The 25,604-nt window shown below is 43.2% G+C and overlaps 1 protein-coding gene across 2 annotated transcripts in view; it reads left to right on the forward strand.

The window, feature by feature from the left end:
* The window catches only part of Gna13 (G protein subunit alpha 13), a 39,601-nt gene extending 15,215 nt beyond the window's left edge, over positions 1–24,386 (forward strand). The window contains exons 3-4 of one of the 2 annotated variants that reach the window (XM_028761262.1): positions 15,242–15,292; positions 19,063–24,386. In XM_028761262.1, coding sequence (XP_028617095.1) covers positions 15,242–15,292; positions 19,063–19,635 — 624 coding nt within the window. In that variant the 3' untranslated portion in view covers positions 19,636–24,386. Of the gene's footprint in view, positions 1–3,577; positions 3,848–15,241; positions 15,293–19,062 lie in introns of those variants that run through there. The other variant, XM_028761264.1, reaches the window with a different exon arrangement.
* The last annotated feature ends 1,218 nt before the right edge of the window (positions 24,387–25,604 follow it).

A 25,604-nucleotide genomic window follows, 5' to 3' on the forward strand; every position in this document is an offset into this window, starting at 1 on the left:
ATTTGAAATAGTTTCAGGTCACCTTGCTTTGCTGTCTGATAGGATTTAGGGATGAGACAGATAGGCTAGGTGGAACTTCACTGTTGGCAAGAGAGCTTAGGAATACGGAGTCCACGCTGAACTGGGACTGAAGCCACCTGGATTTCCCTGTCACCTGGTTCCCATTTATTAGCTAATGTTAGTTGTTGTGCAGTGTTTGAGTTTGAAGGCTTGTAGTACATCATCGTAGAGCCAAGCGTCCATCTGCTGTGCACCCATAGGACCTGTGGGGTGACAATGCTCTCTATAGAAACCGCAGGGGATTGAACCAGGGGAGGGTATGTCAGAATGCTGCCTGTTTTCTCTTATCTCCCCTTTCTTCCTGCCTGCCTGAAGTTGAGGTCATTAATTTTTGAAAAATGAAAGAAAAAGAGAAAATAAAAACCAATGTACTACTGAAGACTTTTAGTGGCAAAGTTCAATACGATGATACTCTCTTTCTTTTTTTTACTGTGTGTGCTGTGTGTCTGTGTGGTGTGTAAAAGGTGTGTGAGCGTGTGCGTGTGTAGGGACACGAGTAGAGGTCACAGGACAGTTGTGAGGTTGATTCTGTCCTACTGTGTGGGCTCAGGGTTTGTCGGGCTTTGTACAGCACATGCTTTTACCCACTGTCCTGCTGTGCTTCTCTGCCTCTGTGAGAAAACACTGGCCAAAACTAACGTGGGGGAAGGAGAGGGTTTATTCTAGCATATAGGTTATAGCTAAGGCAGGAACCCGGTGGCAGGAGCTGAGTGCAACATGGGCCATGGAGGAACGCTCCTTACTGGCCTGCTGCCTGTGCTGTGCTCTCTGCTGTTAGAGCACCCAGCCCCACCGTCCAGGAGTGGCGCTGCTGTACAGAGGGCTGGACCCCCCTACATCCGTTAGTTAATTGTTCCACACTCTCCTGCATGCCATCTGATGGAGGCAGTTTTTGAGATTCTGTGTGATCGGCTCTTTTCAAGACCATATTTAACACTGAAGCATTTCTCAAAGCTCAGAATCCTAGTTAGCCTTTATTGTGTTACATGTATTATGTGAAAACTGAAGAGTAGGAAAATTAACTTTTTAGAGGGAATGGCTTAAATTTTATTTTAAGATTTCTTTATCATTTTTTATTTGTGTGTACCTGAGTGTACACTGGTGCATCATGTGTGTGCCCATCATGTGTGGCCCAAAGAGGCCAGAACAGGGTATGAGAACCCCTGGGACTGTAGTCACAGGGAGCTGCTTGATGTGGGTGCTGGGACCTGAACCTCTGTCCATGGGAAGTGAAGCTAGGTCCTCTGGAAGAATATTTCAGTTCTAAGCCATAGGTTCCTGAGGTTGGGGGGGGGGCAGTGATGCTCTGCACCACCGCCTGGGATGTTGGTGTTGACATTCTGGTTATCGTCTCTGGAATTGGACTACACGTTGGGTATTGAGATAAGCTCTTTTGTCCTCTCTGTCCAGCTTCATAGCCTGCTCCTTTATGGTTGCAACATGAGCGTTTCCTGGCAGTGATTTTTCTCAGTACCAGCAGATCCTTTAGAAATGGGTATGCACTTTTTAACTTAAGCCAGGGAGTCTTAGGAAGCAAAAGTAGTGCTTCTAAACAATACCACATGGGTAAGTCTTACCGTATTGCTGTCCTATTGGTTAGAGCTAGCCTACTTCTGCAGTGTGAAAGTCATTTCCATGTAAAGTTTTACTTTCATGAAAGGTAGAATTGAGCATCTTTGTAGGATTTACATGCATTTCGGAATGCTTGGAAGAGCTATGGCTGAATCAGGATAAAGCATCTTAATAAAATAAGGCGCTTTTTGTGACTTTCGTAGTAGGAGAATTACTGTGTAGTAGATAAGTTACATCATTAAGATTACTAGCCACAAGTTATCCTGGTGATAGATGGAAACCCATGATATTAAGAAGCATCTCCCGGCCGAGTTGTGGCAGGTCAGAGGCGGCCTGCACAGTAAAGTTGGTGCTGGGCTTCTTTCCACCTGCATCTTTCTCTCTCTGTTTACACTATGAGCCTGTTGCTGTTACAGTTTCCTTAGTAGAAGAACTGGACTGAGCTGTGGTCTAAGAAAGTCAAAGATAGTATTCTTTAGGAAAATTTTACTTGGATTATTATAAACTATCTTAGATTGGTTTAGAAAGATATATATTAAAAAATTAACTTTCAAATAATGAGGGTTAATATAACTAATTTTGATTCTTAGAATTGTTAACTGTGACATAGAAAATACTAGTAAGAAATTTGAAATTTTATTAACTTGGAGTGCAGTTGGTTTTAGAATATTGACAGAACAATGGAAAAATCAATTTCTTTTCTATCAGTAAATATTGTTATGCTCCTTGTGAACCAAACCAAAACAAGAAACAAACCAACAATGTGCTTTACATTGGCATTTTTTACAAAGGTGACAGTCAATACCACTCTTCTTGAAAATGGTACTGTATATATCATATCGAATACATTTTTCCTCTGAGAAAAGTGAGATAATAAAAGATTTTAAAACAAACCAAAAAAAATCTCTAGAAATCAATAAAAGTCCCTTGGCGAGATGGAACAGACTGGCATCAAAGTGTCTGCCAGTACACCTCCCCTGGCACTTCCATTTGAGTCAGGATCTTGCTCTGGAGTCCGGACTATACCCAGACTGCGGCCCAGACTGGCCTTCAACCTAGAACCCTCCTGCCTCACCTCCCCGGCACTCCACAAAGCCTATTTCACTAGACCCTGCAAAGGGAAAATTGATTGATTTATTACACATTTATGCTACCAGACCCTGCAAAGTGAATATTGGTGAATGTATGGAAGTTTTTTTTTTTAATTTTAATATTTTTAATGATTTTATTTTTATTTATTTTTTAAAAATATTTATTTCTTTATTTAATGTATATGAGTACACTGTTGTTGTCTTCAGACACATGAGAAGAGGGCATCAGATCCCATTACAGATGGTTGTGAGCCACCATGTGGTTGCTGGGAATTGAACTCAGGACCTCTGGAAGAGCAGTCAGTGCCCTTAACCACTGAGCCATCTCTCCAGGCCAATGATTTTATTTTTAAGCAGAAGACTTTTAGGAACTTAGCAACTAAAAGACCTTCAGTAAATAAAAATGTGATCTTTTAAAAATCTTTTTTTTTCCAAAGCCAACTTATTTTTCTATTTAGAGACATACCTACTATCTTGCATTTAAGTTTTTCACGTTTTATGAGATACAATGATTGTTCATATTCAAAAACATTTTATTTCCCTCAGGCAGGTCTGGAGGATCAAATTTAGGGGCTTAGGTTTGCTAGTTAAACACTGTACCACTGAGCTAATTCTTAGAGTTCAAACAAGCTTTGAATGGCAGATTTCATTTTGTCTTCTCTCATCAGAGTCTATAAAGATAGTCTAGTACCATGAAGTTAAAACACATGATACATATTACATATTCCCTGCAATTCTTGTCAGCAGAATTTGACATGTCAGATGTCCTGGTGTTAACATTTAGAGTGTCTACTTCTTGTGGCAAGAAGCCTTTCAAAGTCGATATGATCTGTGGCTGCTCCTAATCTCTGCAGATGGAGACCTGGCGGAGGCCCCACCCTGCCTGGCTGGGGGTTAGAAGACAAGAAACTTAAATCTACTTAGGGAAGAAGGCAGTTCTGAAGATCTACCATCATCTAGTCCCTTCAAGTCCTGTTTGAGGGCCAGCGAGATGACTGGACCCTACTTAGAAGGAGAGAATCAAGTCCTGCAAGTTGTTCTCTGATGACCTCCACATGTGCCACAGCTTGTGCATGTGTGCACACACACTCACACACACGAATAAACGTAACTGTTACATTCTACTTGTATGTCCTCTTTGGCAGCCCTTCTTACTTTTCTTGCATGCCTTTTTAATTGATGGTAGCATTTAACGCTGGCCCTCACACCAGAAGATCTTTGACCGTTATCTTTATATCAGCTTGATACTGTAACTTCCCATAGTGCTTTTCATGATAGTCAGACATACTGAAAAAAATAAATGGACATTATATCTTGGAAGAACTGAGCTGTATACATTTAGCTCTCTCTCTTGTTTTCCCTCTTGTCTGTGCTTACATCTTGATAAGCAGATACAGCGCAGTAGTTGTTACTCTTCTGGCCGTCCTTCCACATGTTACGCTTTCAGTGACTGACTTTGGAGAGATACGAGATGGAGACAGGATGTCGGAAAGGGGAAGTTACAATACAGAGCATCCAGCACATGGTCCTGGGGCTGATGGCCGAGGTGATACTCCTGTCCTGGGATGCAGAAAGCAGAAGTTTTGAGTCTAGGTGTTTCTGTACAGGACCATAGATCAAAGTAAGGTGCTTCAGAAGGTACAGGCCCTCAGGCAAACACCAGAAGGCTATTCTAAGGTCAGGAGCAGCTGGTGAAAACCACAGTCAGTGGAAAGAAAGAGTGAAGATGAGTATATTTTCAATTCACATTCCTTCAAGAACTGATTCTTACTGGGGGGAAAACCCCAAGAATTTCAATTCTTGCTACTAAAATAGTTTTCTTTCAATTTCTACCCCCTAAACTAGTCTTGGATAAGCCATGTAATTTTTGACCTTCAGACTTTTCAAAATCTGTAAAATGGGCAGGATTAGCTATTCTGCCGACTCTTCTACTGGAAATCTCTTCGCCTCTCCTTATGTGGCCCTGAGACAAAAATGAAAGGAGTTGTGTCCGGCACTGGTGCCAGGCACAGGAGGGAATGATGCACAGCCCTTGCAGGACGCACAGGGTGGGGCCTTTGGTTGGAACTCAAGCTTTTCTCAACTGTGTATAGTCCAGGCTGTCCTAGAACTCAAGATATCTTTCCTGTCTCAGCCTCAAGTGCTGGGATTTACAAGCATGTGCCACCAATGCTGGGATTCAGGGCTCATTTTTAAGAGACTATATAATAGTATGTTATAATTTACTATAAGTATAGTATATAGGAGATGGTATACTCATTTGGGACTAGCTAAATATTTAAGTAAGAAATGCTTGCTTGTTAGTTTTTGTCAACAAGGTCTTTATATGTCTATATAGTTGTAGCTTGTCAGCTGGCTTTAAACCCACCATCCTCCTGCTTCACACTGTTCTGGGATTACAGGGATGGCTCACCACAGCTGGCTGGTGGATTTTAACCAAGCAACGTAAGTAGGTTGGATCCTCGAAACTTTATTGTTCCCAGAGTGTTCTCTAAAATTCGTATATTACCGATTCCTAGTCAGATGAACTTCTCAGTATTAAACCTGTGTCTAACCCTATCCACTAGACATTCATTTATTCATTCATTCATTCATTCATTCATTCATCTTAGACCGGCCTGTCCCTACACTCTTTATTTGTGTGAGTGTGCGTATGAGTGTGACTTAATTGAATTATGAAGAATATGCAATGTGGCTTAAAACCTACTCTTACAATAAAATAAAAATAAATTTCTAGCCTAGTTCCTTAGTAGCTTGACATTTTTAATCGGGCTTTTATTTTTTATTTTATTATTTAATTTGTATGCATATGTGCATGTTTCCTGCATGTATGCCTGTAAATCACTTATATAACCAGTGTCCTGGTAGTCTAAAAGAACTTCAGATCCCTTAAAACTAGAATTATAGATGGTTGTAAGCTATCACATGTATGTTGGGAATTGAACCTGGGTCTTCTGGAAGATAGTCAGTGCCCTTAACCACCAAGCAATCTCTAACTCTAACCAGGCCTGTAAAGATTTATATTTTTTAATTTAGTTAAGTTTAAATAAACTAATGCATGTGTGCGTTTGTGTGTGTGCCTGTGGAGGCCAGTGGCATTGAGTCCTTGAGCTGGAGCTGCAGGCATTTGTCAGCTGCCCGATACAGGTGCTGGGAAGTAAACTTTGGGCCTCTGAAGAGCAGCGGGTGCTCTTAACCCTCAGCCATCTTGCTTACCCTTATCAGGCTTTTAAAAAGTTAACTTCTATAGTCACAAAAGATGAGGTTCATTTTAAAATGCATGTCAGTGTGACGTGACTCCAAGGATAGCTACCTCACAGTGATTTTTCTTGCAGTTTGCTAAGAGTCTAGCATGGCAGGTTTGTAGTAGGTCAGGGAATCTGTCCCTTTAATAGACACAAGCAGTTCTGACCCATACCAGTAAGAAGAATCATTTATCTAAGTTGAGTGTGGCAGCATGAGCTGGGTAATCCCTAATACTTGGGAGGCTGAGGGAGGAAGATGATGGCTCACCTCAAAACAAAACTACCTGATGTGGCACCACACACTGAAGTTCTAGCGCTTCTGAGGCAGAAGCCACTGGATCTCTAAGTTTGAACCCAGCCCAATTTACATAGTGAATTAGGCCAGTCAGAGTTATACAACAAGTCTCAAAATAAAATTCCTAGAACACATTTCCTAAGTGACTTGATAATATATTTGAGACTTCTCATGCCAAGACATAAAATGAAGAACATTATGGAAAGTATTCATATTATAAGAGAGAATACAAGTTCCTACAAACTTTTTTAGCAGTGCAATTCAAAATGTAATAGAATTATGTATGGCTTTTTGAAAGAGAGGTTTTACTGGTCAGAAGAATTGGGTGTTTTGCCTCTAAAGGTTCAGTGCTTATTACTATTACCTTCAAACAAGTCATAAGTGTTCACCCGTTAATGTTGATATGTAATAACATTTTACACATCTGATCCTTGAAAGTGGTAGAATACTTGCCTAGCATGTGTGAGGCCCTGGTCCATCTTCAGAGCAGCAAAATGTAGATAGGTGGTGCCACGTGAGCATGTCATCTTACTGGGCATAGTTACTCTGCAGAAGACTTCTAGGTCCTTCCCCTGGGCTGCCCAACACGCCAGTCACTTCTCCTGGAAGGGGGGGAGGGGAGCTTTAATTTGCAGTTAAATGGGTTTTGGACCTGAATGATGCTTCAGGAATTGTAGTTGGATTTTGGAACTGGAAGTGCATTGAAAATTTGTGTGGATGGGGTTTTACTTCCTTCTGACCACAGGAGAGTATATAAAAACAGTTTGACGTTGCTAGAGATTCAGTCATAATGCCAGTTCTTGAGATGAGTTTTCCAGAGTATAAGCTTCTCCAAAAAAAGGCTGCTTTGCCTTATAATTTTAGGTTGAACTTTTTCAAGAATAGAATCTACTCTTCCCAAAGCTAATTTCAAAACCCAGTGTTCAGTGGCAGTGGTTAGGGATAGTTTTTGTGCAGAAGAACAAAGTCAATTTCATCCAGTGCTCGGGACACTTAGTAAGTGGTCATCACTCTTGAGTCATTGAACTTTGTTTTAGTCGTGAGCATAGCCTACGTTGGCTGAGCCATCTCTCCTGCCCAAGACACTGAGCTTGTAAGGTGCATGTCAGAATACTTATTTTCATCCTCCCTGTCTCCCTCTGTCATTTCTCTGTTGAGACTGGGTTTCCTCGTGTTCATTTTGATCTCAGACTTGCTGTGAAGCAGCGGATGGACTCAGACTTCCCCATTTGTCTGCCTCTGTCCAAGTGCTGAGATTCCAGGCGTGTGCCAGTGCACTTTGGTGCCGGGGTAGGACCCAGGCTTTCATGCATACGGGGCAGATCATTCCATCAACTGAGCTACGTTTCCCAGATGAATAGTGACTCTTATTTCTGTCCAAGTTCCCGGTTATTGTGATGTTTACAAGAGTGAATTCAATTCCTTGCTGGCACTGGTAGACTTAGTGTGTTACCCGCAAAGTACCTGTTGCTGAGGAGCTCAGTGCCAAACGATTCACAGCTGTGTGCGTTTGCCCCACGGTTTCCTTCTCGCTCCACCCTGCTCTCCCCGTCAGTCCAGGGCAGCGATGCTGAGTTAGAGTTGTCTGTTTCTTTGAACAGATTCTCTTAGGTAGATAGCTATGCATCCAGACTGTCTGTACAGGCCCATTCTTCAGGGACTCCAAACTTGACAGACAGCACTATTAGTAGTAACTTTAGCAAGAATGAGGAAAGTCCTAGAACTCTTCAGTCTGTTTGTTATTGTTACTAGCTTTGTTTTGAAGCAGGGTCCTGATGTATAGCCCTGGCTAGCCTGGGACTTGATATATAGACCAGATTGGCCTCGAACTTAGATCCACTTGGTATTCAAGTTGTTCCTGCCGTCCTCAGCTCTGAGCACGTGCTCTCACTGAAAAGCTAACAGTCTGTCATCTCTGCATAGACTTGTTGGGCTGCTGCAGCCAAACACGACTTAATTCTCCAGAAGGAAACAGCACTCCTTGCTTGGATAACAGTGAACCACATGGACATTGTAGAAATAGGTAGAGATGGTTGGTTAGTCTGCAAGTGCTGACTGGCCCGAATTGTGTTCTTTGAGTTAGCTACAGTGTCATTACGTAGGAAACACGGTGCTTTCTCATCTAACTTAACAATAACAAATACTGGGGTTTTGGTGCATATCAAAAGCATAACATTCAAAACCCTCCTTCTGTTTCTTTTTATGATGAATATGAACTTACCTGTGTGAGAGAGACAAAGGGCAGGGGTCTACTAGCAACACTGGTGCCATGTGAAGCATTCTCAGCTTGCAACTCAGTGCCCTGTGCAGTGGTACAAAGCTGGGACAGGTTGCTCATGGGCTCTGCCTCTGCTGCTCCCTCCAAAGCCGGGCATGGACACAGTCAGAGATGCTCAGCGAGTGAATGAGGGGGGCTGCCTGCACTCCACTGTAGTTATATTTTTAGACCTTGAAATTTGACTTTATACCATTTCACGTGTTTAAAATGCCCTTTTCATGTTTCCCCAATCACTTAGAAATGAGCCATGAAAGAAGCAGTGGGCTGAGTGTGGCCTGTGGGCTGCTATCGTTTGTGGGGAGTAGACGTCTGATCTACAGGCTAGATAAATAAAAAGAATCCAGTGCTTCTCTGTCAAAAGTAATTGACTACTGTGGTTGAAGTTGTGTAGATTCTTTTGGTATTACTCCAGTGACAGTCTTGTTAAAGGCATTGCTACATATTGCCAAATTGCATTCTAGCATAAGATTTATTTGTGTGTGCCTGCATCATGTATGTGGCAGTTCCCACAGAGGCTGGAATTACAGGCGGTTATGAGCCACCTACCTGACTTGGATTCTGGGATCCGAACTTGGGTCTCCTGGAAGAGCAGTGACTGCTCTTAACCACTGAACCCTGTGCTTAAAACCTCTACTTCTTAACCTGTCTACTAAGTAAAGTTGCCTTTTCCCTATTGACATAAAGCTGCTAGTATTTTTAATATGTTTTTTTTTCTCAAAAAAAAATAGATAGTTTCTTCTTGTATATTCTTGGACTCTCCAGCTAAAATTCAGTATTCAGAAAACAACTCACACTATGTCTTGCCGTTTGCCTTTTTCAGATGTGTAGAAGAGTGCTTGGATTTAACATCTCTCATTTGGGCAGTAGGTGTCCCATAAACGGGTTCTGTTTGCTTTGTTGAAATTACTTCCAAGCTTAAGTTTCAACTTTTAGATTCCTGGAACCAGTGTGTCTTTTCAAGCAAAGAAAGTATGTTTTAACAAATGATTCTTGGGAATGAGGGACAAGATAGTTATCTCCAGCTTAGGTACAAGTTGATAAAACTGGTGTGAAGTACAGTTTGTAGCCTCCCAGGGTTTGAACATTAGAAAGTAACTGAAGCCCATTGACTTTGCCAACAGGCCGTGTGGGGCTAGACCCACCCAGATGGGCAGGCCACAGTGCCATTGTTTAGATGGAGCCTAAATGCCCAGAGGTGACATAAAATACCATGACATTTAACTTTAACTAGGAAATGGATTTTTATTTGAAATTTGATTTAAAATTTATTTCAGTAGTAGAGAATGGACTGGGAAAAGCTAAGGCAATTTCAAGTCTTAAGGCTGTAGTCTGTTTGTGTATTCCCACGAAATCCTGGATTGTATTTGCAGAGAGACTAAGGTGCATCACTTGAATAATGAGATAGCAGAAGCAAAATTCAGATTAATAACATGACCTATATTGAAAAGAAACGCCCAGCTTTAATCAGTGTACCTTATGCAGAAAGGGGGTGATTACTGAACCACTGGATTCTTTGCCTTCCTTCACAGTTGGGGAAGTTTGGAAGCTTGATCAATGTACTCACTTGGGTTAGGGAAAGAACCCTTGCTTCACATCAGCATTAGGAGGCCAGAAGAGATGAGCACTTCTGAACTAGTCAGGAAAGAGTAGTTAGGGCAGCCTTCTCTCTCTCAGCAGCTCATTCTCCGTCTCACATGGTCTTGGAGGGAGAGGCTGCTGGATCCAGACACTGGACACATCAGCAGGGACCATCAGGAGCCCTAGGCCCCCAGTACAGAGCCACCGCCATGTGTGCATGGGAGAACTGCGGATTATGCACATGTTGTTGTTGTTGTTGTTCAAGATCATAAAAAGAGTTTTTTCCTGTGATTTTTCTTCCCTCAATAAAATTTAAAAGCTACTGATAAAAACTTCTAGAACATAAGAGGTGTTGACAGGACTGTCTTGAATTCAAGGCCATCATAGGCTACACATAAGACCCTGTCAGAAAGGGGCAGGGACAGCAGGCATGAAGGAGAGAGCAAGAATGAAGCCAGATTGCCTCCTCTCTCCAGTCCCAGCATACTCTTTTTGATTGGAGACTTCATTTTAACCAAAGTATGTTTGCCACAGGAATAACTGAATATATTATGTCCTACAGTAGATATGGCTGAACTGGAAGAGAAAGCAAGACGTGAAATCCTAGAAGTTCATCCATACGTTTAGGTGTAAAGGAATTGTCTCTGTGTTACATGCTTTTTTCTGTAGTCATTACCACTTGGTTTTCATGAGATTTTTCAATTTCTAATAAATAAAGCACAGACGAACCCAGCAGTGAGAGACAGAGGCAGGAAGGTAGTGGAAGGTGTGTGCGTGGAGGGGGGGGTTGTTTGTTTGTTTGATTTTAAGATTTATTTTTATGAGGCTAGACAGATGTCCCCTGGTTTAAGAGCCGTTGTTGTTGTTGTTGTTGTTGTTGTTGCAGAAAACACAGGTTCAGGCACCAGTTCCCATGTGGTCAGTCTCTAGCACTTACATGGTAGCTCGACAGCCATATGTAACTCCAGGTCCAGGGCCTCTGCGGGTATTGCACACACAGTGTTAATGTGGTACATTAACATACGTGTAGGCAAATATTTGTATACGTACAATTAAAATACAATAAAATACAATAAAAATAATCTTTAAGATTTACTTGAAGTTGTGCTTGCAGGTATGAGCATACAAGTACAGGTGCCCACAGAAGCTACAAGAGGGAGGGTACCCAATCCCCTGGACGGGACCTAGGATTCTAGTGAGCCACTGGCTGTGGCTGTTGACTGCTGAGAATAGGTACTGGGAACGAAGCTAGTCCTCTGGAAGAGTAGCATGCCCTCTGAACCATGTAAAGTGTTTGTAGTTCTAAAAGAAGACACGTAGCAGGAACCCTCCCGCCATCCCCTGCTCTCTGATTCCTTGGGGTCTCACTGGATAGCCCAAGCTTGCTTGGAGTTCACCTCATACAGCAACAGCAAGCTAGCCCCAAACTCATGGCTGTCCCCCAGCTTTAGACTCTGGTGCTAGGGTTATAGGCATTAGCTACCAAGCGTAGCTCTCTCATTTTCAGAAAAAAAAAAAAAAAAAAAAAAAAAAAAAGATAATACAATGCTACAGAGTTGCCTTTGCCCATATGTTAAGGAGTTAAGATACAGCTGAGCTTATAGTGTCACAGATCTTTAAATCTTTGAATCAACGTTTTTTAAAATGACAGCAAGGCAAGGCCAAGTACACCAGACAATGACCACCATTTCTGTGCATGAAAACATTGGAGTAAGTTAGCCATGTAGGATAAACAACTAAAGACTCCGACATAAACTTGGGTTGGGCTTTGCTGTTTTGTGAGTATTGTTCCATATTTGCAAAAGTTAAAGAATGCCTTGTAGGTCAACGTTGTAGGCTTTGACTTTATAATCTACTACATCAGTTTAGCATTTAATAGCACAAGTATTTCTTATGTGCCTGATATCAGATAATTATGTGTGATAACTTAAGGTATTTTATATATATGTATACCCAGATTTATTATATTTCTTTCTTAACTCTATATGGAAATATAATATTCCAGATTTTATTGTTATAGGTATCACTGAATAAATAACATTTTATGTATTCATTCTTTTGGGGCGTTGTATTTTATGTAGTCATTCTTTTGGGAGTGTTACTTGGTGCAGGGTCTTGTATATCCTGGGCTGGCATCACACTGACTCTAAGCCTCCAGTGAGGATCGTCACTCCCACCTCACTGTCCTTCTGTGTACGTCCTGTTGTTTATGCTGAGTAATGCCTTGGAACAAACAAGGCCATTAAATGTTTTATGGGACATAATGCTCCTAGCTTTCTAAGAGGTTTGTGTAGATCGGTAATGCCACTAGGGTGTGTACACAGTTTTCTGTAAACCTCTTAAACAGTAGGGTGGTGTACATATCTACCTAGGTGTAAGGGAGGGCATGTTAACTTTCATTTACCCTTACCCCCAGAAGATGAATAATACAAATGATTGAACTTTTACTGTTGACTTGGATGGGCAACTTCTTTTTTCTTTTCTTTTCTTTTCTTTTTTTTTTCCTTTTTTTGGTTTTTGTTTTTGTTGTTGTGTTAATTAGTTAGTTAGTTAGTTAGTTAGTTAGTTAGTTAGTTAGTTAGTTGAGGCTCACATAACCCAGACTGACTTTGAACTGCAGTCTGAGAATCACCTTGAACTGGTCCTCAGGCTGCCTCTGTTTTCCAGGTACCAGGATTACAGGCTGTGCCACCAGTTGGTTTCTTTTATCCTTGTCTGGATTCTCTGTTGAAGACTGAACTCAGTGTTTTCACCTGTGTGGGGAGGAGGACCCAAGAGAACTTAGCAGGAATCTATTAAGAAATGTTTAACTCCATCCAGAGTCTCACTGTAGAGAGTTGGAGATGTGCAGAAAGTTGTGTCTTCACAGCTGTTTATCGTCAAAGTGCTATTAGAACTGTCAGCAGTGGCCCACTCCTGTAATGTTAGCACTCAGCAGGCTGAGAGTGCTGCCGTGAGTTCAAATCCAGTCCTGGCTATTCCCGCCTCAAAAGAGGGAAAGAAAGGAGAGCGGGAGGGAAGGAGGGAGGGAAAAGAAAGTGAAACCCTGCAGGGGTGGGGGTGGGAACTAAAATTATTTATTTAAAGAAGATAGATGGAGAGTCAGCTCAACAGTTGAGGATGCTTGCCGTACAGTCACTAGGACCAGAGTTTGTATCCTAGCACCCTTGTCACACACCAGGTGTCCCGGCTCCGAGTGCGCAGAGACAGGAAGATCAACTGGGGCTTGCTGGTCTAGCCTACAAAATGCAAGCCTTGGGTTCAGGGAGAAACTCTGCCTCAAAGGGACCGGGGGGAAGGAGAGAGGGAGAGGGAGAGAGAGAGAAAGAGAACCAGCATCCTCTTCTGACTTCTGTTCACATGCACAGGCATAAGCACCTGTACATACATGTGCACATATACTTGCACAGACACATTTTTTCCTATTTATTTTATGAGTGGGTGTGTGTGTGGAGGAGGTATATCGAGTTTCTACAGGCCAGGAGCCAGTAGCACAAGCCCTTTTCTTTACTCTGAAATACCAGGTCCTTGAAAACAAGTCACTATGTGTTCCCATTAGAGACAGGGAGAAACAGTAAGTGACAGTTACAAATGACCTGTCCTGTGTTTATGCTCAGTCCCCCATTTATTTATGTTCAGTTCAGCTGTAGAAATCTCCTTAAAATTAATTCAAGCATGTTAAAGCTTTACCTCCCATGATGCTTGGCGGCTTCACTCTGCGTTTTCGGGGATGGAGGGGATTCTAAAACTAAAACAGCACAGCTTGCTCCAGGGAGTTTGAAAGGGGAAGCTTGGGGCTGAAGAAATAGCTCCACACTAGCTGCTCTTCCAGAGGACCCAGGTTTGATTCCCAGCACCCCATCAGGCAGCTCATAGCCATCTATACCTCAGGTAAAGAGCAGCAGATCAGTGTGTGAGCCTCAGAACATATTGGTTGTATTCTTCATCAGCCTGTTTTTGTGTCTAGAAGTGTATCTGGACATGACACACCCCCAAACTGAAGACTGCCCTGGATTGAGCAGTTAACTGGGTCCTTGTATTCAGTCGTCACTTTGGGTGTCTTTCTGATGAATATGGATTGAAACAGAAACTGGACCCTAGCTGGAGAATCTGAAGGATGACTAGGCTCATTGCAAGCTGCTCCAGCTGCCCTTTTCAGGGCATGCTGCTTTTGCCTGAAGGAATGATGGGCATTCAGACGCTTCGGTCATCCCACTACTTCACGGAAAATAGCCTAGATTTAGGTTGCTGCTAGTATAGAGCCTAAGCTTTCAGCCGAGTGCTAGAATATAGGGAACCCAAGTCTGTCTGCCACAGTGAGCAGCGCAGCTCCCACAGACTTAACACAATTGACAGAGCTGTTGGCAAATACGGTTTTAGATACTGTATAATAAAACATGCCAGCATTTAGAAGCTTTGCATAACTTAAGTGATCTGCTCTGTTCCAAATGACCAGTGTCAGGTGCCACTGAGCTGTGGCCAGGTAAAGGCCCACTTAGAGGACAGAGCAGACAGGGCCCTAGGATGGCAGGATCTGAGAAGCACATTGGTAGGGTTACTAGTCCCATAGGGACTCAGCCTTCAGGGAGTAGACCTACCAGATTTGATGTCACAACAAAGATCTTTCCAGGAGCCTGAAAACTTCTGCAGTGACATTTTTGTAGTGCTAGGCATTGTTTTCCTTTCTTTCAGTCAGGCTGACCTGTAGTCACAGGCCAAGCACAAGGGCAAAAATGTCTTGTGGTCATCCCGTAAGCCATACCAAATGCCGTAGCCTATGTTGTGCTTCCTCTCGGCTGTTTGTGTATTTGTTTAGTGCTGAGGACTGGCCCAGGGTCTGTGCGTGCTGGTCAGCACCACTCGGCCTCATCATCAGCCCCTTTAGTCGTGCTTTAAAGTTAGTGTTTGTCAAGGTCTGTGTTTTGTGTTGGCCTTCATTTTTTGGTTGGGACAAAAGTTTCCCTATGTAGCCCAGCCTGGCCTCACACTTGGTAGTCCCCCGCTTCAGCTTCTCTGAATGTAACTAACCAAAGTATATTTGAACCAAGTGTACAGCCCCACAGTACAACATAAACCCTGTGATATTCAAGCCTTCCTAACTTTGTTTTCTTCTTGTTTTCAGGGTGAGTCTGTAAAGTATTTCTTGGATAACTTGGATAAGCTTGGAGTACCGGTAAGTTTCAAAACAGTAGTTCTGGTCATTTATACTCATAGTAATGGGGACAGCATTGCTTCTGTTTGGGGCAGCTTGTTAGGAAAGTTAGACAATACCAGGCAGCCAGCCTTTCTTTTTCTTCTAGTGCCAGTGGCCTGGTCATCTTCCTACAAACATTGACAGATTTCTAATTTGTCAAATGAAAGAGATTTGTGTTTAAAAATGTGATTTCATGCTATTATTCTTCAGTGTTGTTGGGCTTTCTGTAGCAGAAACAGAGCAGAACTCTCTTGTGCTGTGGTTCAGTGATTGGGGTTCTCAGGCCTCCAGAGGAGACTGAGGTAAGAGAGAGCCACCTTGGAAGGAGACTCTGTTATCTTCCCAGTGTTTGCCTCAGTGACTCAGTTGGACAGGCTTGTGACTTTCCCGTACTCATGACAGGCAGAGAGCTCACTAGATTGTCAATGCCCAAGAGCTAGGTGGAATGAAGGGTTTCACTGCTTAGAGCTTCTGCCCCAGAGGTATGTGTTACTCATGAAGCCTAGTGCACCTTTGCTTCCTCGTAGATTTCTGTTGTGCTAGGTGAGCTGTGGTTCTGGGGCATCAGGGCTGGCCTGCTGATGAAGGAGGGCACAAGACTGACCTGCTGTAAGAATGTCAGATCCCATCAGAACGTCAGAAAGCTGAGGCAGGAGGATCAATGTTTAAGGCCAGCCTATTTCAAAAAATGAAGCTAGCCGGGCAGTGGTGGCACTCGCCTTTAATCCCAGCACTTGGGAGGCAGAAGCAGGTGGATTTCTGAGTTCGAGGCCAGCCTGGTCTACAGAGTGAGCTCCAGGACAGCCAGGACTACACAGAGAAACCCTGTCTCGAAAAAAACAAAACAACAAAACAAAACAAAAATGAAGCTAATTTTTAATTGTATATGTTGCCTTTCAAGGAGTATTTTTTACCTACTTCCTACAAATGTAAGTGTCTCCCAGAACTTGAGTCCTTTATAACTTAGTTCATCACATAATACACACAGTCTGAGAAAAGCACTAGGGAACACTGCGTATGCGGGGTGCATGTGCGCGGACATGTGCTGATATACGTCCGTGCAGCTTAGAACAGACCGCACCAGACCAAATGGTTCCAAGTGGGGTTTATTCAGGAGATAGGGCAAAAGTGGGAGGTGGGGAGAAGAAGAGGAAGAAGAGAGGAGAGAGCGAGGTCAGGTGGTTCTGCCTATTTTATATGGGCAGTGACGTAGCCTCTTGAAGGTAAGGGTGGGAGGTAGCCAGGTGGATTCTGGAATGTATGGCAGTTGCCTTGGCAACAGTGTGGGGGTCCGCCTAGATGTGATGTCACTGGATTCAGAGCCTGATACCAACATGTACACTGCTGGTGGAGTGGCCAGGGTTGATGCTGCATGTCTTCCGCAGTTCTTTCTTGCCTTGTTTGAGACAGGCTCCCTCCCTGAACTTGGAGCTCACACATTTGTCTGACTGCCGATCAGCAAGGCCCCCACCTCCTCTCCCCAGCTCTAGGGCATATCGAGGTGGTGCTCTGTCAGCACCACCATTTTGTGTATGCATACACTTTACTGAGCTCACCTCCTCAGCCCTGAACATTTTAAAAATTTTTATTTATTTTTATTTTATTTATATGAGTGCTTGTCTACATGTATTATGTATGTGCCTACTGTGCTTACTCAGTGCCCCGGGAATACAGAAAAGGATGATAGATTTCCTGGAATTGGAGTTCTATCTACCATGTGGATGCTGGGAACTAAATCTATGCCTTCTGCAAGAGCAGCTTCTCCAGACCCCAAACCAGCTTTGACTTTTGTTGTTGTTTATTTGAGACCAGGTCTCATTCCATAGGCCTGGTACCTGCTTTCTAGACCAGGTTGCCCTCGAACTCACTGAGATCTGCCTGTGTCTGCCTCCTGCTGGAATTAAAGTCATGCACCACAATGCCCTGATAATGATATTTTTTTTAAGAGTGCTTTCTTACAGTCTCTTACAGAGAGCTTGTCTGCTGCTTTTCTGCTTTCCAGGCAGGTTGTCTAAGCACACCATTCACGTACATCCTCTTCATTGTTGCTGGGGTTTCAATGTTGTTTGTTGCATGGTTTTTTGAGGCGAAGTTTCTTGTAGCTCAGGCTCAATTTGAACTTACTATGTAGTAAAAGATAACCTTGAACTCCTCCCTGGTGCTGGCATGGCGGCTTGGCTAACAGCTGCCATCTCTCCCTGTCTATATCTAGCATGCTGATGGTTACTTTGTTTTTCTTTTATCCATTCTTTTATAAGGACCAGGACTTCCTACCTCGATTGCAAGAATCAAGTCCCTGGTTCCTAGTGACAGTGCCTGGCACAAAGTAGGGAATCAACAAATAGCTTATAGATAAACAGTATAGGCCAGTCCCAGCCGTGTCTAGTATGTGCTTAAACTGTAGGGTGAGAATAGTTCTGAAGCCACATCTAGAAGGGAAAGGAGGTTACATAGTCAGCATGGAGAGGAGAGTAAGGCTGGCTGGGCTCCATGTTATCACCCATTCTGTGAGCTTAGGACAGATCATAGACCCAGACTCGATTCTTTCCATCTAAAGCTATGGAAACCCTACTCTGTATTGAGCCCTTAGAAAGGCATAAAATGCAGACAGCTTGTAAAGTCATGGTTTTTGATCCTGCCTTGAATTTTAAAATATTTTGACCATGAAGATAAGTATCCAAACTCTTCCTGTTGCCAAAAAGCCATATGACTTGTGGAAAAGTACTAGTCCGAGAAGGAAGGACCGGTTAGTCAGGGACGTAAGGAAGTGTGCTGCTGGGTGCGGTTGCTCACTCCTGCAACTAGCAGTTGCCTCTGTTCAAGATCTTACGTTTCCCTGGTCATAAGGTCTGGAAAGCTAGGCCTGGTGGCAGGATCTGGGGGTCTTAGCATTTGTAAATCTAAGGCAGGAGAATTGTCAACAGTTCCAGGTCAGCCAGGACAACTTAGTAAGACTGTGCCATAAACACACACACACACACACACACACACACACACACACACGTGTGGGAATGTAAATGTGTAATCCTAGCACCCAAAGGCAGAGACAGGGGGATCATGACGGATTTCAACACCAGCCTAGTCATTATAGCAGTGATTACATAAAGAGGTGAGAAGAGCTAACAGTCTTGACAAGTGTGCTAGGTGTGAGTGCCCTCCAGGTGTGAACGGCCTGTTCCTCCTCAGACAAGGTGCTCCCAGTGTGCTCAGTGAGTGAGAGCTTCTTGAACTATTGCTTGCAAACAGACTAGCCCACAGTCTGAAGTGCATATGGTTAATCATTCATGCTAGAGAAAGTGTTTCACATGTAGGTGACAGAGTGGAGCTTATTCCAAGTTGAGAGGGACGTGTGTACAGTAAAGAAGAAGGTGTAATGGGTTAGAGACTGGGACAGCGCCGAGCATGGGAAATGAGCCTCACGAGTTGGATCCTCCAATCCTTCTGTGTTTAGAGGGCGAGGACCAGCATGGAGAAGCTGGGCCGTGAGATTACTCTGGCATAACCTAGGAGCGGGGACTGGATAGTAATGCAGGTGTATGAGGTAGGCTGGGAGTCCCACTTTCGTGTGAGTAGTGTGTCCATCATGGAGCTTCCTTCCCCTGTGACTCCCTCCCTGGGAGGCTGAGGTGCTAGGAGCTCAAGCTAGAGGCCGGCTTTGGGTTGGTTGTTTTAGTCATTTAGTTTATGCATCCGTTTACTAGGCCAGTTGCTACTTGAGAACTGTAAGTGTAAATCCTTTTCTCTTCCAGGACTACATTCCATCACAGCAAGATATTCTGCTTGCCAGAAGACCCACCAAAGGCATCCATGAGTACGACTTTGAAATTAAAAATGTTCCTTTCAAAATGGTTGACGTAGGTGGTCAGAGATCAGAACGGAAACGTTGGTTTGAATGCTTTGACAGTGTGACATCGATACTTTTCCTTGTCTCTTCAAGTGAGTTTGACCAGGTGCTTATGGAAGATCGCCTGACCAATCGCCTTACAGAATCTCTGAACATTTTTGAAACAATTGTCAATAATCGGGTCTTCAGCAACGTCTCTATAATTCTCTTCTTAAACAAGACAGACTTGCTTGAGGAGAAAGTGCAAGTTGTAAGCATCAAAGACTATTTCCTAGAATTTGAAGGGGACCCACACTGCTTAAGAGACGTCCAAAAGTTTCTGGTGGAATGCTTCCGAGGGAAACGCCGGGACCAGCAGCAGAGGCCGTTATACCACCACTTCACCACTGCCATCAACACGGAGAACATCCGCCTTGTGTTCCGAGACGTGAAGGACACGATCCTTCATGACAACCTCAAACAGCTTATGCTCCAGTGATGACAAGACTCGCTATTTTAATACCTTGTTGTGATTTTGATTGTTTTCTGTTTGTCTTGTTTTTCTTTTTACATAGTAGTTTACAACAGCAGTTAGAAAGATCTCAATTCTGTGTCTAACTTCTTGGAAATCTTAGTCCATCTGTGGCCTTTAGTTTGTGGCTGAGAGCTGCTGAATTAACACATTGCCAATATCTGCTGGAATTCGGGCTTTGATCAGTTTCACTGTGGCTTGCATTCAATTATAACTTCCTGGCCAACCTCACACTAGGTGTATTTCAGGCTTTGAATTCTTCTGCTTGCAAACTGGATTCTCCTAATTCCCCTGCAGTACCAAGAATAGGCAGTATCTTTAAGTACTTGTAGGGGTGAGATTATGAAAATTCAGCTCTAAAAAGAGAGTGCCGTAGCCAGCAGTGACATGCCTGGCTAGAGTAAGCCCTGGTCTGAAAGGGCTGTTAGAGAAACGATCTAAGGAGCGGCAGTCTCGGCCTGCGGAGGCTTACCCTCCCGACCCACACAGCAGTAGTTTGTTTTTCTCAATTCCTTTAATTTCTGAAGGTAATATCTTAGTGTTTAAGTTTACAATATGGATTCAGCCTGATGCTGATGTGGTCACAAATGGTACATGTGCTATGTTGATCTGTGGTGACCAGTGACATGCATTTTCCTTTGCCATACATATTGTCACTAACTTAATGTGCCATGTTAGAGACATGCTAGCCATAACAACAAGTAGAAAGGGCAAACACCTTGGTATCGGGAATCAACTTAGTGGCTCTAGAGTGCCAGGTGTGACTTTTGGGTCCTGTCTCATTGGATTTTGTGCCTTGCTGGAAGAAATGGCTGTCTGGTCTCCTTCCTTTTGTCCCACTGTCTCAACCTCAGCAACTCAGAATTGTGGCGCTCTCGAGTTCTCTTGTCACTGAGAGCTTGGCGGACAGTGTTTCCCTGTGAACTGTTGAAGAAGATGTCCTTTCAATACCCTGTTTGTGGTTAGTGTCTCTCTATGTGATATCGTTTGTACATGTTGTGTGTGTCATTGTGTGTGAGACAGCAACAGCTTCATTGAGGTACATTTGAATGTCTAAAGAATGCATCTAAAGATAAGTACATTTTTGGCCCATACTTAGGGAGGTTTGCCTTACACACACACACACACACACACACACACACACACACACCACTGCTAAGTTAAACTGTGCCCATGAAGTAGCTTATGATTAAATATAGTGACTGGTGTATTAAACCATTTGTCATGTTCCAACTGGCCTATGAGTTTGTAGAACTTAAGCTTGTCCCTGCTTTCCCTGGAGAGTACACCAGGGGAGTGATGCCTGTTGTTTTACTGTGTGAGTGGTCTCAGGCAAGAAATTGGGCCCTGAAACATTGGCCGACTTTGAGCCTCGCAAGCTTTCCTTTTTCCTTGCTGGAGGCTTCAAGAGCTGGCCCCCCTAGTGTGTACTTGAGAGACCTAATTTGTCTTGGATTTGAACTTTCACTCTCCTTCCAGTTCTAAAGTACAGTACTTTCTTGCCTTGGTAATATCATGAACTTCAGACATGTACGCCAGTATCACAGTGCAAGTGTTGTTAGCATGATTCATGGATATTTGAATGGTTCTACGTCTGGTCCTTTTTTGCCAAAAAAGAATATGTCATTTAAATTCATGGGGTTAGCAGAACTCCCGTGCTGATGAGCAGTTGAGCATGTGGACAGTAACACGTGCTCTGTGTTAATTCAGCAAACATTCGTGTGCATTGGCCACAGCGAACTGCAGTGAAGGCAGAAGTCAGGCCCTCCAGAAAGCAGTTGTATCTGGTTACATTTAAGCTCTGTGGTAAGCACAGAAATCCTGCCTGACAGAGCAGGATCTCTGACTTCCTCCATTGTGACCATTACCAAGAAAGAGCAAGAGCTCCTGACTAGAGACAACCTCCTCCTGGGCAGCTGCATCCTTCTGGGCGGCTGCATCCTTCTGAAGCATGCAGCATCTCAGAACCCAATGCAGTCCAGATACATTCTGAAGCGGTGGCTTACTTACATGTAATCTATACAGGATTGTTTAGAGTATTTAGAATTTAAAGAACTGTGAGGCTCGGCCAAAAAGCCATGGTCCACATTTGCGGTCTGACACCCACACCCTGAAAGTCAGGTCCTTTTGTGAAGGGAAATACTGTTGTGTGACAGGGAAGATGAAATTTAGCTGACAGAATTGAAAAGGTGCTCAACCCTCAGTGTGCTGATTTCCCCCATCCCGGAACCATGCCTGGGAGTCGATGCCCTAGTGGGCATTGGACTGTGCATGTCTCGGGGTGTGTGGAGTGACTGTGCCTAATCCAGACTCCTTCAACCCCAAAGCCTTCCTGCTTACTGACAAAGAACTACACAAGTGTCTTGGTTGACTTCAGAATCTTTTTCTATTTTACAGAGTTGCCTTATAAATAAAAGAACAACACAGATCTAGACCTTAATTTTCTTTTTAATGGGCAAAGGGCTTTGTTCCATGTTTTCTTAAGATCTTAATTCATGATGTGCAGCTGCCACCCAGATATCTGTAATGGCCTGAGATACTGCTCTCTACCTAATGCTATCTGTATTCAATGGAAGCCCCTGTATCAGTTTTTCTATCTAGAAAGGGTACTTGAGAGCCAGAGGGAAGCTTCAGTCACCCAAGATGGGGTATCCTTGGAGAGGAGTATGTTGGGTTTTTTGTTTGTTTTCCTATCGCAGTGCATTGTGGGTACTTCACACCGAGAAGGTCCTCTGGTGAAGTCCTCAAGTTAGGACTCAACAGGGAAATGCTTGTTAAGTTAGTGGCAGCTGATGCTTTAAAGTGAGAGACAGTAAGACCACATTAGTGACAGAAGGGACAAGAATTGTTAGATGCAGCAAAAAGCATGTGCCCTCTAAGTAACTCTTACCTTCCAGCATGTATTTCTCAGTGTTGGTATTCGCATCCGGTTATGCCTCGTTTATATGAAGAATAAAATGGCCAAGTTATGCGGTTATATCCTGAGACTCAAGCTATTTGGAAAACCCTCAAATTGGTGCTTTCATTATTTAATGATACATTTAGGCAAAACCCCAAACAAACCATCTGAAACCTGACTCCGAGTTGCAATTTATAGTGATGTTATTTTTCTCGTTTGAGAAGACCAAGTGCCAGTGTTAATTTGAATTTCCTGTATGAACCCATGCATCCTACCTGTAAAGCCCAGTCAAACATTTGTAAGAAATTCCCTAATAAACCTAGACAAAGCCGCTTTGTTACCCTTTCATTTCTTTTAATTTTATTTGAAAGATGGAGAATAAAGTTTTCAGGTCCTTTTTATTTGGAGAATCAGACTTTGGCTGTATGTCTCTTTTCTGTGATTTCAGTACATTAAATTCCGTGAGTCAAGGGATCTTTGGTTTGTGCTACTTGAATGAAGGTATTTTCTGCTTTCTCTTTTTCTTTTCTTTCTTTTTCTTCTTCTTCTTTTTTTTTTTTTAAAGCTGGGATGTGGTTGGCCTTTCAACCTAGAAAGCATGAGGGCACATGATGCCCATTTTCTTACGGTACGAGTTTAGGGCTAAGTCAGTTTACAATAGGATTGAGTTTTGTGTCAAAACCTGATGGTAGCTTCTCAGACACCATCAGCTAGATGCTTGTAGCCGTGCCTTGCAGGCGGGTATCAGACTCATCAAAGCAGTGTTCATCTGCTAGCATCCTAACGTCCTCCCGGATGTAGATCGGCATTTGAATTTTCCTGCTCATCCCTCTATATAGCATTCAGGTCTGACCGTCCAGTTTTGAGTGCCACGGATGGCACATAGTATTGTTTTATGTTTGTTGGCTTGTATATTTGTGCTTCTGAGGCAGGGTCTCCCTGCGTAGCCCAGGCTGGTCTTGAATTTGAGATCCTCCTGGCTCAACTTCCCAACTGCAGAGATTACCACTTGTTTTGTGTTTTTGTTTTTGTTTTTTTTTTAAATGAAGCACTAGTCATGTGGTAGTGTTTAAGTGGGCTGTAATGTGACATTTGTGACCTTTGCTGTGTTAATAGTGATGAAGTCACTAGATGGTTTGAAGCATGGATTCGGGTCTGTGAGGATCACTGATGGTAATAAGCCACCTTCTCAGTACGTAATTCTCATTCTATTCACAGATAAAACACTGCCAAAGTGAGTGACGATTTTGACATTAACCGTGCCTCTTCAATGGCACCGAGAATGACAGGAAGGAAGGAGGCAGTGTGTTCTTGTTGGGTGCATATGGTAATGAAGCAGACTGTATCCTGTGTACCTTCTCTTTACCTCTTTACTTGAAAGCAGAATCGCAAAATCTCCCGAATGACTTTTCTCGGTTACGTGTGAGCTCACGGAGCACAAGAAGCCTTATTAGAGGCACACAGTGCAGCCCTTGGGGATGCTGTCCCTAACACATCATGGTTCATACTACCCTGTATAAAAGTATTTGTGGCTTAGTTTTTTTTTTTCCATACATCTTTTTAAAACTTTCCAGGAACTAAGCACATTATCTAATACTGTTGTAAATTTTTTTTGGTCAGTGCTTTGGTTCGAGAGTAACAGTAAATTATTTCTACAGGAGGCCTAAGAGTAGAAGGTATGGTTTCATTTCCCCCAAACAAATTGCTATTATTCACTAAGGCTTTTTACTTTTGTACATATTTTGCAAAAAGTTTGTCTCTTTACTATTAATATTTGCTTTGTAAAAATTACTGACATTTAATAAACATTTATAAATGACTTGGTAGCACGATGTCATTGAGTGTGATGCAGGGGATGAGTTTTTTACGTTTGAAGACAGAAGCTTGCATGCCCTTCTGAAGGCGTGCAGATCTACTACGCATCTCCAACTGTCTCCCTTCGTGGAAACTGTTCCTGACCAAAGATGGAGACATAGCCTTCCCAGAGTCCTTGGGTCTCTAAGGTGTGAGACAGGAAGAGGAAAGCACTCCTGCTCTCTGCTTCTCTTGGAGTTGCTGGGTCCCTGAAGGCTTCTGGGCCCCAGGCTCATCCAGTTACCGCACAATTCCTCTTAAGCTTGTTGAAATCAAACTGATATTTAAAACACTAAAATCATCACTCATTCCCTCACACACACACACACACACACACACCCATCTTATTTTAGAATACGGAGATGGGGGGAGTTGGAGGGGGCAAGGTAGTAAGGATTCCCAGCATTTCACCCTGTAACTGCTTTCCCAATTAATATCAGGTGGCGTTGTGGAGTTTAGAACCACAGAAGTATGCTTTTTGTGCTGTATCTTTCCATAAATCTAGTTACAAAAGTAGCAACCCAGAGACCGTAGTACGCAATAGGAGGTAACCATTCCCTGGCTGGAAGGAAGACTCAGTGAAGTCCCTGCTACTCAAGCATGAGGACTTTCACTTGACTTACAGAAACTCGTGTACAGCCAGATGGGATAGCGCACATCTGTAACATCACGGCTCGAGATAGACCCCCGATGCTCATTGACCGACCGACCTGGCTGCATCAATAAGCTTCAGGGTTGGTGAGAAACCCTGTTGCAAAAAGACAGAGTGATGAAGACCTTGTTGACCTGGCCTACACACACATAGATCACGGGTTTGTATGCACCCACATACACACCCATACTCGCAAGCACATACACAGACCTTCTACAACACACGCCATACAAAAGTACTCAGGAAACCATGTCAAGTACACCTAGTGCAGACCACGTACCCTTGACCCTTCCGCTGGTTTCCTATGGCTGTGACCCTTTTATTCAGTCCCTATTGTTGTAGTGACTCCCCGAACCTTAAGAGTATTTTCATTGCTACTGTTAGGAAGCGTAAATATCTGTGTTCTAGGCAACCCCTGTGACAGGGTTGTTCAGTTCCTAGAGGGATGGTGACCCACAGCTTGAGAACACTGCCTTATCTTTTATGAGGAGCTAATCGAGAAGTTATCAGGGGTTTTTTGTTTGTTTGTTT

This window comes from Grammomys surdaster, unplaced genomic scaffold, assembly GCF_004785775.1.
Source record: "Grammomys surdaster isolate TR1022 unplaced genomic scaffold, NIH_TR_1.0 126906, whole genome shotgun sequence".
Lineage (NCBI taxonomy): Eukaryota > Metazoa > Chordata > Mammalia > Rodentia > Muridae > Grammomys > Grammomys surdaster.